At 38.7% G+C, this 14,903-nt stretch overlaps 1 protein-coding gene across 1 annotated transcript in view; it reads right to left on the bottom strand.

Moving 5' to 3' along the window:
- The window catches only part of LOC119791432, a 33,445-nt gene extending 18,884 nt beyond the window's left edge, over window positions 1–14,561 (bottom strand). Inside the window, exons 1-9 of the mRNA XM_038297505.1 lie at window positions 14,430–14,561; window positions 10,804–11,227; window positions 9,134–10,703; window positions 8,762–9,025; window positions 7,106–7,534; window positions 6,615–7,019; window positions 4,460–4,897; window positions 2,406–2,843; window positions 1,972–2,262 (exon numbers count right to left, since the gene is read on the bottom strand). Of these exons, the coding sequence (XP_038153433.1) occupies window positions 1,972–2,262; window positions 2,406–2,843; window positions 4,460–4,897; window positions 6,615–7,019; window positions 7,106–7,534; window positions 8,762–9,025; window positions 9,134–10,703; window positions 10,804–11,209 (4,241 nt within the window). The 5' untranslated portion in view covers window positions 11,210–11,227; window positions 14,430–14,561. The remainder of the gene's footprint in view (window positions 1–1,971; window positions 2,263–2,405; window positions 2,844–4,459; window positions 4,898–6,614; window positions 7,020–7,105; window positions 7,535–8,761; window positions 9,026–9,133; window positions 10,704–10,803; window positions 11,228–14,429) is intronic.
- Window positions 14,562–14,903: the final 342 nt, after the last annotated feature.

The following is a 14,903-nucleotide window of genomic DNA, read 5'->3' on the forward strand; positions in this document are numbered from 1 at the left end:
TGCATAGCAAAATTCAGTACAAGGACAATTCAAAGTGCTTTACAAGAAAACAGAAGAAAAAAAAAGCAAATAAAGATAAAAACACGATAAAAGCAGGTAGTAAAATGAATAAAGCAGTTATTTAGAAACTTATGAGTAACAGAAAGGACTACTGTTGTGTTAAATTCAGATACTTGCATGTAAAAAAAAACATAAAAAGAGGAAATTTTGTTTTTCAAAAAGCAGACTTTGTTGGTATCATTGAGATTTTTTTTCTTCATCTTACCCCTTCATATTCAATTAGCGGCTTAGTTGTAAGACCTTAACAACTGATGTTCTGAACCTAAAGCTTTTTTATTCATTCGTATTCTCATTGTAAACACTAGCATCATTACAATTTCTTCAAGTAGTTTTACTTTGTGTTTGATTTAGAAACATAATTTCTTTAAATTTAATCTCTTAAATGAGGAAGTTATGTCCCCTTGAAGGCAGTTGCGCCTCGGGACTTCCCTTCCGGTTCTTTTCCTGGGAGCAAGTTATATACTACTCTTAACTCAAACTGGGTAAAACCATATAAAAGGGGCTATAAAAACAGGAGTAAAAAAGTAGCAGCGTTTATTCCAGATCAGGTCATTACGGGACAGAGAAAATGCTTGGAGCTTGCACAGCTTTGGGCTCAAAAAACGTCAGCGAGCGTCCGGCAAAGATTGAGCCCCAAACAAGGTAATCTCCTGCTTCTTATACCTCATGAGTCTATGTGTTGGATCATGTGGATGTTTAGCTGTCCGTATCAGAAACTGACACGCCATCCATGCCCAAGGATTACAGATAGCTCTCCTCCATCAGTCTGGCTCCAAGATGTGCCCATATCCTGTGTATCTTTAAAAGACAAGAAGGCTGTCCTATTTAGATGACCTCCGTACACACAGTGACATCCACAATGTGAAGGAAGGCCTTCTACTCTGTCTAATTTTGTTCATTATTCTTGTGTTTTATGTTTCCGTGTTTTTACTACCCTGGTTTTATACATATTGAGTAAATCAGACATTTTTACCCATTTCCTATTCTGCTTCCCTCATACCGGCAACCTGTGACATTTCAACCACTTATGAGACGGACATCTTCATGTCTGATTGTGCTTCTCCTACATTTAAATTCAATTTCAATTCAGTTTACTTATATAGCGCACATTCACAACACATGTCATCTCAAGGAAAACCAGTTGATTACATCGACTCATTGACTCGAATGTAATCCCTCGAACTAAGCATACTTGTAGCGACAGTGGAGAGGAAAAACTCCCTTTGAACAGGAAGAAACCTCCAATAGAACCAGGCTCAGTGTGAGCGGCCATCTGCTGAGGCCCACTGGGGTTCAAGACAGAAGCAGAGATACAAAAAGCAGCTGTAAAAGGCGGCCCCATCCAGGAAACACACAACTCAACATTCGAGGACAGTTTCCTTATTTCTAGACACCTGCTTCAAAAGAGTATTTTACTTTTAAATGTCATGCAAACTTAATGTACTTGATGCACTTGCTGATGTGCCTATTTAGGAAATGCTTTACCCTTAAGACCTTCATTAACTCACATGGATGACGTTACTCAGAAATGGGACTGCAGGCTTCCAAAAAAGGGACTACAAAAAATATAAGTCTGACAAAATGTAGCGAACACATACCTAAACATACAAAGTTATGTTCATTTTCATATGTCCCACACAGTACATGTAAAGCGATACTGTATTACAGTTAGGTCAGATGTGTAAAAAAAAGATGGTGGGATTCCTTATTGCTACTAATCCCCAGTTAGGAACATTATGAACTCCCTACGCAAAGGAATCTATGATAGGAAGCATACAGTTTCCTTTTCCTACCTCCTTCTTAACCACCACTGTTCAGACAGCAAAACGTTATTACCTATTTGATATATTTGGATATAGCCTTATACCTATAGTTTAGTATGTAGGCACAGGTAAGGACCGGTTGACTTACCTAGGTCCATATGTCCTGAGTGAGGGGAATTTCAGCACTTTCAGGAGGATAGTGGCTCCTTTCTGGGATGACGGCAGGAAACTCAAGCCTGTTTTGAGCTCATACGAGTACAACTCCAGCAGGAATTCAGACCATTTCTGTTTAAGAGGGGATGTTTTGTAAATGTAGACTGATGCCAAACGCTCAAGTATCTTCTTCTCTTTTTGCTGTTCTCTCTCTGCTGCTGCTGCACAGAACAAACTTCTTAGGAACCTGATTTCTTCAGAGGCTTCGGATGTCCAGGGCTCAAAACTAAATGCATTAAACGAAAAGGAAAAGGATAATGTCTGCTTTTAATGTTAAAACACACATTTTTCCAGTTCTTAAATTTATCTTAAGCTTATCAAAATAAATGACTGAAAACAAGTGAGATTAAATATTGGGAATGACTGTACCTGAGCTGTGAGATATAAGGCAGACACTGAAGGAAGCTCCTGACTTCCCTCTCTTCATGCGAGCATCCCGTCAGTATCAGTTGTTTCTTCTCAGCTTGGACTTTCAGCTCTCTAATGAGGACAGAGGTCTTTCTCTCTGAGAGGTCGATGATCCATGCCGTAGTAAGCGACTGAAAAACTGATTTTAAGAAAGGAAGTAGACTCAGGCCCGTTTTAGTCTCGCAGTCCTTTACCTGAGAGTACAGATCGAGCAGGAAAGCCCTCTGAGATTGCTCATTCATATCCATGTCGCTCACAGGTATTACTTTAAATCTACACACTGATGCTAATAAATCCAGCATCTTCTCTCCCGTCTGCTGCTCTCTCTCTGCTGCAGCACAGAACAAATGCACTAAGAAACACGTTTCGTCGTGAACTTGTGAGCACCCAGGAACAAACCTAAAACAATCAGAAAAAAAAATATTAGCCTTAATCTGACATAAAAAAGAAGACTTGATGGTTTCCATGACACATCCTTCAAGTTTAAAACATTTTAAGAGACATATAAACAATTTAATGGTGTGATTGGTATAAATATGTTACGTTTCAGTTTCTCATTTCAGAACCACAAGGAGAAACTGGTAAGTTTGTTCTTGGATGTGGAGATCACATTGCTCATTTTTAAAACTGAAAAGTGTGCAATAACATTTTAAAACAAATGCAATGTTAAGATTAGAAGCCAAAGATATTTTAAGACCATTTAAAGATGAGCTGTAGCCTTCTGAGCCATTTGTAGATGCTGCAGAGATGACTTAGCAAGTCTGGTGCATAAAGTATTAGGATGGTCCAGAATGAGACGATGCAATCAACTGGTTTTCCTTAGAGATAAAACCTGGATGATCTGGTGAACTGCAAAGTGCCTTGAGATGACATGTGTTGTGAATTGGCGCTATAGAAATAAACTGAATTGAATCGAATCATTGGCTGCAATATCAGATTTTCCAAACCAGAAGACCACAGTCTGTTACTGTAGTTAAAACTAATCAAAATACCTTCATTATCATCATACATATTTAAATGATGAAGTTGCAGCAGCTGCCGCTAAGCGATGCTTAAAATTAAGGGAAAAGAAACAAGTATATAAAGTTAGAATAAATAAGAAGAAAAGGAAAATATTAACATCTTCCAGATTTTAATTCAAATCTAAACTGAAGGAGCTCGGTGAAGCCATAGAGTTAGAGTATCGTCTCAAAGATATTCTGCCAATCAGTCTGGCACCTCCAGAGGGAGGAGTAGCTTTTCGGTAGCATAGTTTACAGTGGGAGTGACTTTATAACTCATGGTTTTTTTGGGACACTGGCTCTATGAGGACAGAGTCAGGGGCCCTTTATTAGGGGCCATCCAGTCCCCTAGTGAACGCTAAATGCAAAGTGCTTGGTCAGTCCATGATTCTTAAATGGATGAAGGTGGCTTGTCCTAAACGGGTTGGAAGGAAGCTCCTGAGGAGGAGCTCAGAGTAGAGCCACTGCTCCTCCATTCATCTGATGACACCATCCCACTGAGAGGAGGTCTAGATCCATCTCAAAGGCTTTAATCCAGGATATGCTGGAGGGACTATGTCTCTTTGTTGGCCTGGAACACCTGTGGTTTCCCTCGGAGGAGCTGGAGGAGGTGTCTGTGGAGAGGGAAGTCTGGGTGTCTCTGCTTAGACTGCAGCCCCCGCGATACAGAACCCAATAAAGTATTAGGCTACTTTGGATATTGGATTTTAGTTGGAAAATTATATTTTACTGTGTGCAAATTATTGTGTTGTTTGTTTAAATGCGTGTTTAAATGCTTTCAGTTTTTAATCTGTGGCTTTGAATAGTTAGCAGGATTCCGTGTTTGGATCTGTTGCTCAAGAGGGAATATTTAAGGATAAAATGAGCTAAAAAAAGTTATAAAAACCTGGCTAAAAAAATACAAATATATAGTTTTAAACAGCAACATTTTAATGAGCCTTAAAAAATACATTTATATCAGAAAACACAACAATAATAATTGTAGAAAAATAGTGTTTAATACAGTTGATGTACCTGAACTTGGATATAAAAGGCACACATGGTAGGAAGCTCCTTACTTGACGTTCTTCTTGTGACCAACCTGTCAGCTTTACTTGTTTCTTTTCTGTTTGGAGTTTTAACACTTCTAGGAGGATGGAGGTCTTTCTCTCTGACAGGTCTATGGTCCAGACTGCAGGAGTTAGCTGGAAAACTGACTGTAATGATGGAAGGAGATTCAGACCTTTTTTAGCCTCACAGTCCTTCATCTGGGAGTAAAGATCCAGCAGGAAGTCACGTCTATATGTGTCATCCATGGATCTGGTATTGAATGGAAAATGTTTATAGCTGCAGACTGAAGCTACCAGCTCCAGCATCTTCTCTCCTGTCTGCTTTTCGCTTTCTGCTGCAGCACAGAAAAGTTTGGTAAAGAATCTGGTTTGCTCAACTGAGTCTGACCAGAGCGGAGCCACACTGCAACAAAAAAAAAGAAGAAACAGCAAATAACCAACACATGTATAAACATTTATATAAAAAGTGCATTTTAGCATTTAAAAAACAGAAAAAGTTAATTTAAACTTCACTGATACAATTTTATCAGTTTCTTTCATGGTCTAGCGCCCCTAGTGTCTAAAAGTCACAAACTGTTACTTAAAGTCGTAGTGAAACTGCTGTTCTAAACTTTGCAGCTCAGAAATTCTCCCGAGTGGTGCCCGACTTTACACGAATGAATAAAGTGGATGTGATTGGTCGATTATCAAGGGGGTGGGATTGTTGTGGCAGAAGGTTCGCAAGCAATTTTGGTTGTGGCTGGATTGTCAGAAGCATCTTGCTAACCAGTTAGCAACTTAGTGCTAGTAGGTTCCCAATGGGAAATTCCATTGGGACCAAGTAGCACTAAATTGGTGACTTAGAAACGACACTGTCAAGGAACGCTATGGACAGAGGAAACATGCAAGAGGAGGAGAGTTTAGTGTCGGAGGTCGTGGATGAGTCTCCTCAGTCATTCATTTTTTATTTAGAGGAGGAAAGCAGGACGAAGATGTTGTGGAAGAGGACGCCAGGGCGGCAGAAGCTTGGTTTGGTGTAGAAGGCTTCCAGCCGTACATGTTTGAGCCCTTGCCTCGCAACGCTGCCAGTTCTGTTAGCTCTACGCCTGCTGAAGACACAGACGTCCATCCCCGTGAACACTGGGACGGAACTCAATGGGAAAGGAAATGATTCTGATTTCTTACTTCAACCGTTGCGTATATTAGCTGCGACATATGAATCAAGATGCTATGACCGAAAAAAATTTGATTGACAGATGACCATTGATATATGATTGTCCAAATTTAAGAGTACAAGCTGACGTATAACTAAAAAACCCCCCACAGATTTTAAGACAAGATTTTTATTTTTATAGAAATTTTCTAAATTTTGGGACAATATAGTTGGATAAATAGTACATTTATATACACGTTTAAGCCAGAATGATTTGACATTTAATTATGACTTCCCTACGACTTTAAAGGAAGCAAAGAGTTTGGAAGTCACTCGCTAAAGGTTAGCATTAGACAACCTTGCAATCAGCTGACAAGCAGTATGGAAAAAGAGCGGGGAAATGCACCACTTACTGGCCGGGAGGACTTAAACTTGTATCACCTTTAAAGTCAAGAAAAATTATGCAACCGCTTTCATTTAAAATGTGCCATATTCTTTAGCAAAACACATTGGTGAATTAATATAGGAGTAGCAGAGTATAAGCAATCCTCGAGCACGGACGTAACTGATTTAGAGCCTGGATGACAGAAATTGCACCAAAGATGATGCAAACAGACCGTCCTATCACACTGCATGCTCCACTCAGTCTGAGCTGATGAAATGCAGCCATGCTGCTGCCTGGTCTTGGACACTTGCATGTTTGGGCAGGTTGGGTATTTTGGCAGAGGAAGTTTGTTTGCATGGTTGTGTGTTGTTTGGAACCGAATGCAAGCAGGTTTAGATCTATTGCCCTGCAGGTTCGTTTGCCATCATATAATGATTAAAAAAATGAACATTTTGCAGGTTTTGTTTATATTTATTACATTAACTTATTATCTTCTAAATTTGCTTACGTACTTTTATCACATTTCTTATTCTTTTTATGTCAACTTTTTATAAATGCTATAGAGAAAGATATCAGACTTAAGGGAAAATCATCATAATTTACCTGAGCTTTGAGATATAAGGCAGACACTGGAGGAAACTCTTTGTCTCATTCTCCTCATGTGACCACCCCGTCAGGTTCACTTGTTTCTTCTCAGGTTGGTGTTTTAGCATTTCTACAAAGATGGAGGTCCTCCTGTTTGAGAGGTTTAGGAACCAGACTGCAGGACCTGACTGGAGAACTGACTGGAACAATGGAAAATTCAATCCCGTTACAGTTTTATAAGAATAAAGGTCCAGAAGGAAGTCACACCATTTCCACTGGAGAGGAATGCCTTTGTATGTGCACACTGATAATAACAGCTCCTTCATATTATTGCCTTTCTGCTGTTTTATTTCCGCTGCAGCACAGACCAACATTTCCAACAACCTGATGTCATCTGGAGACGCGGCTGGCATTGTCGAAACACTGAGAAAAGGCAAAAAGCAAGAAAGAATTTGAAAAAGACAAATCAACTAAAAGGGAAAGTATGAAATACCAAAAGGATAATCTACCTGAGCTTTGAGATGTAAGGCAGACACATTAGCAAACCCGTCACTTCATTCCCTTCGTGTGAGCAGCCGCTCAGCCTCAGTTGTTTCTTCTCTGGTTGGAGTTTCAGCACTTCTAGGAGGGTGGAGGTCTTTCTCTCAGAGAGGTCTATGGTCCAGACTGCAGGGGTTGGTTGGAAAACCGACTGCAGCATTGGGAAGTTATAGGAAAACCTTCTGCTCGCTGCATGTTGATGCAAGTCCAGAAGAGTATTCACCAGGTCTGTTTTGACGTGACTAACCGACACAAGCTCAGTCATTACGCTGTGAAACTTCTGTTTTCCAGGGACAGCTGCTGCGACGCATAAATCCAGGTACATGTCCATCTGATCTTTTCCCAGTGTGTCGCTGCTTTGCTCCTGGTCCAATAAACCTGCATCTCTGTAGGCCATCCTGAAGGTTCATGACAACAACAATATGTTGGACATGATTTTCTCCCACACTGTTTGCATTTGATCACTGCTGCACTTTAAGGAGCGGAAATGTTAATTTCCTGCCTGGAAAGCTGTACTATATGAAATTTCGTTTTGTATACACTGTGCAGACAAAATGACAATAAACGTTGTCTAAGTCTAAAGGCTGATTTATACTCAGAAACCAGGTCGTCTGCGTGTGTTGCTGTAAACGCAGATATGATTCCGCCCCCTCCGCGGACACACCTCTCCGAAATTGTAGGTGACTGCAGACAGGAGGCCTCTGACTGGTCAGATCTACACTAAGCGTATTTACTGAAGAGGATTAGGGCCAGTGGGAAAAAAAAAGTTAACTGATTTTTAAATTTTATTTCAGTTTAGTATGGGAAAGATTTCTCAGAATTCTGACTTTAATCTCAGAATTCTGACTTTTTTCTCAGAATTCTGACTTTTTTTATTGTCAGAATTGAGTCAGAATTCTGAGGAAAAAAAAGTCAGAATTCAGACTTTTTTCTCAGAATTCTGACTTTAATCTCAGAATTCTGACTTTAATCTCAGAATTCTGACTTTTTTATCAGAATTCTGACTTTTTTCTCAGAATTCTGACTTTAATCTCAGAATTCTGACTTTTTTCTCAGAATTCTGACTTTTTTCTCAGAATTCTGACTTTAATCTCAGAATTCTGACTTTTTTCTCAGAATTCTGACTTTAATCTCAGAATTCTGACTTTTTTCTCAGAATTCTGACTTTTTTTATTGTCAGAATTCAGTCAGAATTCTGAGATTAAAGTCAGAATTCAGAGAAAAAAAAAGTCAGAATTCTGACTTTTTTCTCAGAATTTTGACTTTTTTTATTGAGATTAAAGTCAGAATTTTGAGAAAAAAGTCAGAATTCTGAGATTTAAAGTCAGAATTCTGAGATTAAAGTCAGAATTTTGAGAAAAAAGTCAGAATTCTCAGATTTAATGTCAGAATTCTGAGATTAAAGTCAGAATTCTGAGAAAAAAGTCTGAATTCTGACTTTTTTCCCCATACTAAACTGAAATAAAATTTAAAAATCAGTTAACTTTTTTTTTTTTTCAGTGGCCCTAATCCTCTTCCGTAGATTTCTAAATTAGTTGACGGTTATTTAAATAATTGATTAAAATGGAAATGTAGAATCAACATATCCAGAAACTATTTAAATATGTGATACCAGACAAACTGACCTGATGGACCTGATGTGCGGCAGAGCTTCTAAAAGGTATTCACGCAGAATCTGACACAGTCGGTCTCCTCTGTCCCCGTAGAGGCAGACATTCACCCTCGTCGTCATCTTCTGCATCACTTTTACAAACCGGTCAAACAGGCGTCTTTTACCCACGACTGGGAGGGAAACAACGTTCCCACTGAGGCCCAGTAAGGCGGAGTAATCCATCGGTTCTTCACTGAGGAGGAAAATCTTCCACAGCTGCTCTCTGAGGATATCACACCTGTCAATTCAAGATAAAAACATTACCAATCACTTTAATGGTGAGTTCAGTAATAAAACATTCTAATTAATACCTCATGTGAGTCTAAAAAGGCCCATTAATTCATACCACTGAACATTGTGAAGGCATCCAAACAGTCGTCTCACTCCTTGGTCTGATACGGTTACATCCTGAAGGTTCAGGCTTGTTTTCCCTTCCTTCGACTGAGTGACAATAAAGGCCACAGCTTGGCAGGAATACGGGTCCAGATTCTCTCCACTGAGGTCCAGATGGAAGTCCAGTTTGTTTAGAAAGGAGATGCAGGCTCCAACGCTCTGGGACTCGTACAGACATCGGTACTGGAACAGTCTGTCGACTTTGGGCTTGCTGCAAAACGTGTCGATCATCTCTTTGAGGAACCAATCAGATGTTCTCTTTAGCTCCACAGCTGGAATCAGACAGCTCATCAAACGTGGATTCCTGTCATTCAACAAGCGACACATGAAAGGGATCAGATGTTTCATGTGTTTCATCTCATCAGTGAGGCTCTTCTGAAACACCTCCCTGATCTTCTCTGGATTCATTAAAAGCCACAGAGCAGCAAAGAACTCCTGCATGGTGTAATGGAGGAAAGTGTGGACAGTTATGGTTTCAGTAGGAGCGACTTTTACATCAAGTGATTTCAGGAAGGAACGAACGCAGCTGTCCTCACAGGAAAGTCCTTCCAGCTTCACAGTTTTACTTTGAGTTGCATAAAAAGCAGCTTCAGCCAGAGACATGATTTCATCCCTCTTGGTTCTGATTAACTGACTCAGATTCTTCATCCTGGTTCTGTTGCTGTTCATCTGGAGACTAAACCGAACAATATTGATGTATGTTTCAGTGACAGTTCTGGGCTGCAGAGAGAAATCTGATGAAACGCCGGCGGCCACCATCAGAGCATACATTGGAACATGAGAAAGAGTCACCAGCTCCACGTTACTCAGAACCTCCAGATGATCGTCACCCAGTGCTTTAGACAGATATGTTTTTATTGCTCCTTCACTGAAGCCTTTCACCTCCACCCTGAGCCTATTCGGAAGGCGGATATCTTCCTCATCCTCCGGTCTGCAGGTGATGATGATTTTTGCATCTTTTTCAACAAGTTTCTGCACCACCGGCGACGAGAGATCAGTGACTCCATCTAGAATGACTGTAACATTATCCGGGTTCCTCTCTATATCCTGTAAGATCTCTTCTCTGCCTTCACCGGGTTTACTGTACAGACTGAAAAGAAGATCCTCCAAAGTCAAGGTCGTCGGGGCGTCGGCCATTTCCCTCATGTCAAAATAAAACATGTAATCGATCTCTTTGATGTCTGTTTCTATCCACAGTCTCAACATTTCATGGCTCAGGGCCGTCTTTCCAGCTCCAGGTTTCCCAACAAGGAGGACGTTTTTATCCGTCTTCAGCAGGTCACTGGGGGAGATTGCTGGTTTTTGCGTCGTAACGTGAGTCCTTAACCTTTTAGGACGACACATCTTGATTTTGGGTGGGAACACGTCCCCTTGGATTTCCAGTGCTAGTGGAGAGTACGAAAAATTGGGTTTCTTATTTTCTTCGAAAAGATTTTGACTTGCCCTCCAGAAATCCTTTGACAACTTTTCTGCTTTTGATTTTAACTTTGCTTGATATCTGTGACACCATCTTGGTCCTAAGACTGAAAAACATAAGCGAGAGAGGAGGAACATTCATACAGGGACTAATTGCTGTGATGAAAGTTGTAAAAATGCTAACAAGAAATCAATAGAAATAATTACCCTGTATGTAGTATGGAGCCATTTCTGCGTCTTCTGTGAAGGGAAAGCAGCTGATCCAGTGGTGCAGGTCAAACCTTGTATTCCCAGGTGAGTCTTCCTGACTGTCCTTTAAGAAAGGAGCTCCTCCCTCTAAGGTCCCCCCCCTCGTCAGGTCAATAATCCTCAGTAACTGGTAGCAGGCTGCTTCACCTTTTCTAACGACCGAGTCCAGTGTTGCTATGGTTCTATCATAGTCATCTTTCTCTGCCTTTATTTTGCTGACCTCTTCATAAGTTAGAACACCTTGCAAGTTCTCAAGAATGACCGACAGGTTCCTTAATTGTCCAACGAGGTGAACTCTGGCATTCATCAGGTAATCCAAGGCCGACTGCGATGTAGAAGCCATGACTCCTGACTTCTGTCTCATAAACCAGACTCCGCTGATCTGAATGACCAAGAAACCAAAAGTTAAGCACAAGTTTGTCTAAATTTCTAAAGCATTTGACACCGTAGACCATGCTATTTTGAAACGCAGGCTACTTCTCATTGGACTGTCAGAGAATGCGGCTGATTGGTTTTCAAATTACCTTGAAAACAGGCCCCAGAGTGTTTTTCATGAATTTCTTATAGAGGCACTTTTGTTATTTTTCTCAGTATATTTCGGCAAGTTAGCATTTCTTGTTATTACATTGACAATCATTTTTACAGCAAAACATCTATATTTTTTTATGTTAGGAAGGTAATAAGGTCTCTTCCTGGATTCCAATAACACTATTGGCTTGAAATTTGGATTTTAAAACTATTTCACTGAGTTCCCTATCAAGGGTTATAACTTACACCATCTAAATCACTTTTTTTTTTCCATTAGCCACTAACCATAAACATGTTTCTGGGTCATGTAAGCAAAGAAATAAAAAAGAAAACATTAAAAAAATGATAGAAATGAGTGATGGGTCCAGTAACCCTGATGGTTTGGTGCAAAATTGTCAAACAAAATGTATTTTTGTTTGCAGTTGTGCATACAAGTCTAAGTCTAAGCATGCGTGGAGCCCATAGAGCTAAACGCTGCATCGGAGCGCGTTGTTTCCAGAAAGTCATGTGACCGATACAGGAGTTGTTTCTAACTGACTGACTCGGTAAACTGGGTTTAAAAACGGATCTGTCAACATGATGCATCTGCTAAAAAAAAAAAATCAAGAATTCGTAGCAGCCTAAAAGGAATAGGAATGTTTCAGCCGTTTTTATTTTAATTTTCTCGTTGTGTCATCCTTTTCCTCTGTTATCACTCAACTTATCTGAATTAAAGTTCATTTCAAATTGACTCTTAGTTTATTTACTGTTTTTACTCTACGTATTGTTTTAAAATCCTAGTCCACAAGCATCCTCATTCATATTTTCCCCTAAATTTAGAGTTATAATATATGTTTACATTATTTATTGAGTGCATCTAAAATATCTAATTTCAATGATATCATTGTACTAGGTCAGAGGTCTTAAACAGGGGGTCCGCGACCCCTAGGGGGTCCGCAGAGGTACTGCATGGGGGTCGCGAAGTTTTGGTTAATTAGACTTATATTCCTCCCTGCAATATTTTCCACTAATTAAAATGTCTTTAAATCCACATTAACATGATTTCAACACACTGTAGTAAACAGATAAATGGAGGCAGAAGACGTCTTTCCGTCATCAATGCAGATCTGCGTTTCTGAGTAAAAATAAGTCAAATATCTGACAAAAGAGTGGAAATTAGAAGATCATATAAAAAATGTTTTGTTATTGTTGTTCCAATAAGTTTAATAGTAAGAACAGAAACATAGACTCTAGATTTATTTAGTTCTTCAAAAAGTCAGAGAAAGAATATCAAGATTTGACGCATAAAATATCTAAAAAACATGACAAATGAACCAGAGAAAAGAGGTCAAACAGGTATAGGATAGCTGTAACCTAAACCTTTTTTTTATATTCCTCCTGCAATTTTTTCCACTAATTGAAATGTCTTTAAATCCACATTAACATGAATTCAACACACTTTAGTAAACAGATAAATGGAGGCAGAAGATGTCTTTCAGTCATCAATGAACCCATTCAGCGACACACAGGAGCTCTTTCAATCTGGACACCGTTTCATTCACAACACCTGCCCCATCAACCAGGAATCAGAAATACTTTAATAATCCCAGGGAGGGATTACTTTAGTTACATTACTCCATCTGTAATAGAGTGGCTATAGAACCAGTTCGATATAACACAATTTCATAGAATATATCAAATGAGGGGGTCCCCGCTCCATCTCGCCATCAGTTTAGGGGTCCTTAGCCTGGAAAACATTGAAGACTCCTGTACTAGGTCATCAAATCAATTGAGTTTAGTCTGTCCAATAAGCTGCCTGTAGTGTCTATAAATGTCCAGCAGGTGTCAGTATTCTATGAGACAGTATCAACGCAGCATCAATCCAGTTTGGCTTCAAGATGCCTCATTAACCATCACTTATAGAAATGTATATTTCATTGATTGGCCGGTTATTAAGTTTATTTGCACACGAATTTAGGTCAAGCTTATTTTTTTTGGCCCATAGCTTATTTTAACGAGTCAATTTTTGTGATGAATGGAAGATCCCTTTTCTGACATCATCACTGATCTACTGTCACGTGTCCCTCTGACAGAACAGCTGTTTAGAAAATAAAACGAAAGTGAACCTTTTATTTTTTATTTTTTTGCAAAGGAATTCCCCTGATATCCCATTGGTGTCACAGTAATCATTTCTATCCAGCATAGATTTAAAGAAGTAAAAAAATATATATACACACACACATATATGCTTTCATTAAAATAATATGAATTAAAAACAACTTACAGAAAGCTAACTACATATATGTATACATATATATACACACACACATATATATATATGCATATATACATACATATATATACATATAAATGATTAACTTTATCCAAATGAAGCCTTTATGTAAACACAGTTTCACAACTTTGTGTCCTTTTTATGGCTAATCAAAATATGGTAATGTAAGATAAAATTACAGCATTATTTTCCCAAGCTAGACAACGTTTCCTTTTTAATTCCAACACTTTAATGCTTTCATTAAAATAATATGAATTAAAAAGCACTGACAGAAAGCTAACTAAAGCTAACTGTTCAGAAGCTAAAGCTACTACATACAGTAGCAACATTAGAACTAGCTAGGTGAGCTAACTGTTAAAAAACCTTTAAATCATGAACATTGTTCGCATTTAAATGCAGTTTATGTCTTTAAAGGGAAGAAAAGTGACTTCTGACAACAACCCGACATGTTACTTTTATTAAGTTCGACTTTTATCGGAAAAGTCACTTATTAAAAACAGTGAAAAATATCTAGAGAGAGCAGAAAGCAGCCAACCTGCCTTCTTTATTTCTAATGACAGAATTAATTGTTTCCATTAAACATTTATTGGGGTTTAAACTAAATATAGACACACAAAGAAATTCTGCTTTACGGAGTTAAATTAAGGAACCTGTACTTCTAACATGTTCTGACAGGCAGAAAACAATCATGTTTGTTTTCAATGTTGCTCCTGTTTCAGAATCACCCTAAATGTTTTAAAAGAAGACATGGAAACTTTAAATTAGGAATATATTTAAATCTTACCTGTGTGGCTGTGTTTCACAAACATTACAGTGATCTCCCACCGCTGTGGTAACTCTTTCCTTTTCCCTAAAAGGCTGAACTTTAAAGTTTTGCTTTCTCTTTTATTGATGCTAAACCCTTTTCCTCCACCAGATGGCACTGTTGAGGCAGAAAGCCCGTTCACCAGCAGGTGTACGGAGGAGAAAAATACAATAATGCTCAGTATATAGATAAAAAATAAAATAAAATGCACCCACAATGAAGAAGATAAATAAATGAATAGTATGTTTATTTATTTCTGTATTTTTTATGTAAAATTTTGGTAGATAATAGATCAGGATTATCTTTAACCCTACCAGCATCATTGGGGAAAGTTTTTAGTGATATGTTTCTAAAAACAAATAGATTTGTGTTGCAATTTAATTTACTGTGTTAAATAAGACACGATCACCTGGATGGAGAATATTGCAAGATGAAAATTTTTTTTATTTTAAA

Source organism: Cyprinodon tularosa, unplaced genomic scaffold (genome assembly GCF_016077235.1).
Source record: "Cyprinodon tularosa strain WSP-4 unplaced genomic scaffold, ASM1607723v1 ctg39, whole genome shotgun sequence".
In the NCBI taxonomy this organism is placed as follows: Eukaryota; Metazoa; Chordata; class Actinopteri; order Cyprinodontiformes; family Cyprinodontidae; genus Cyprinodon; species Cyprinodon tularosa.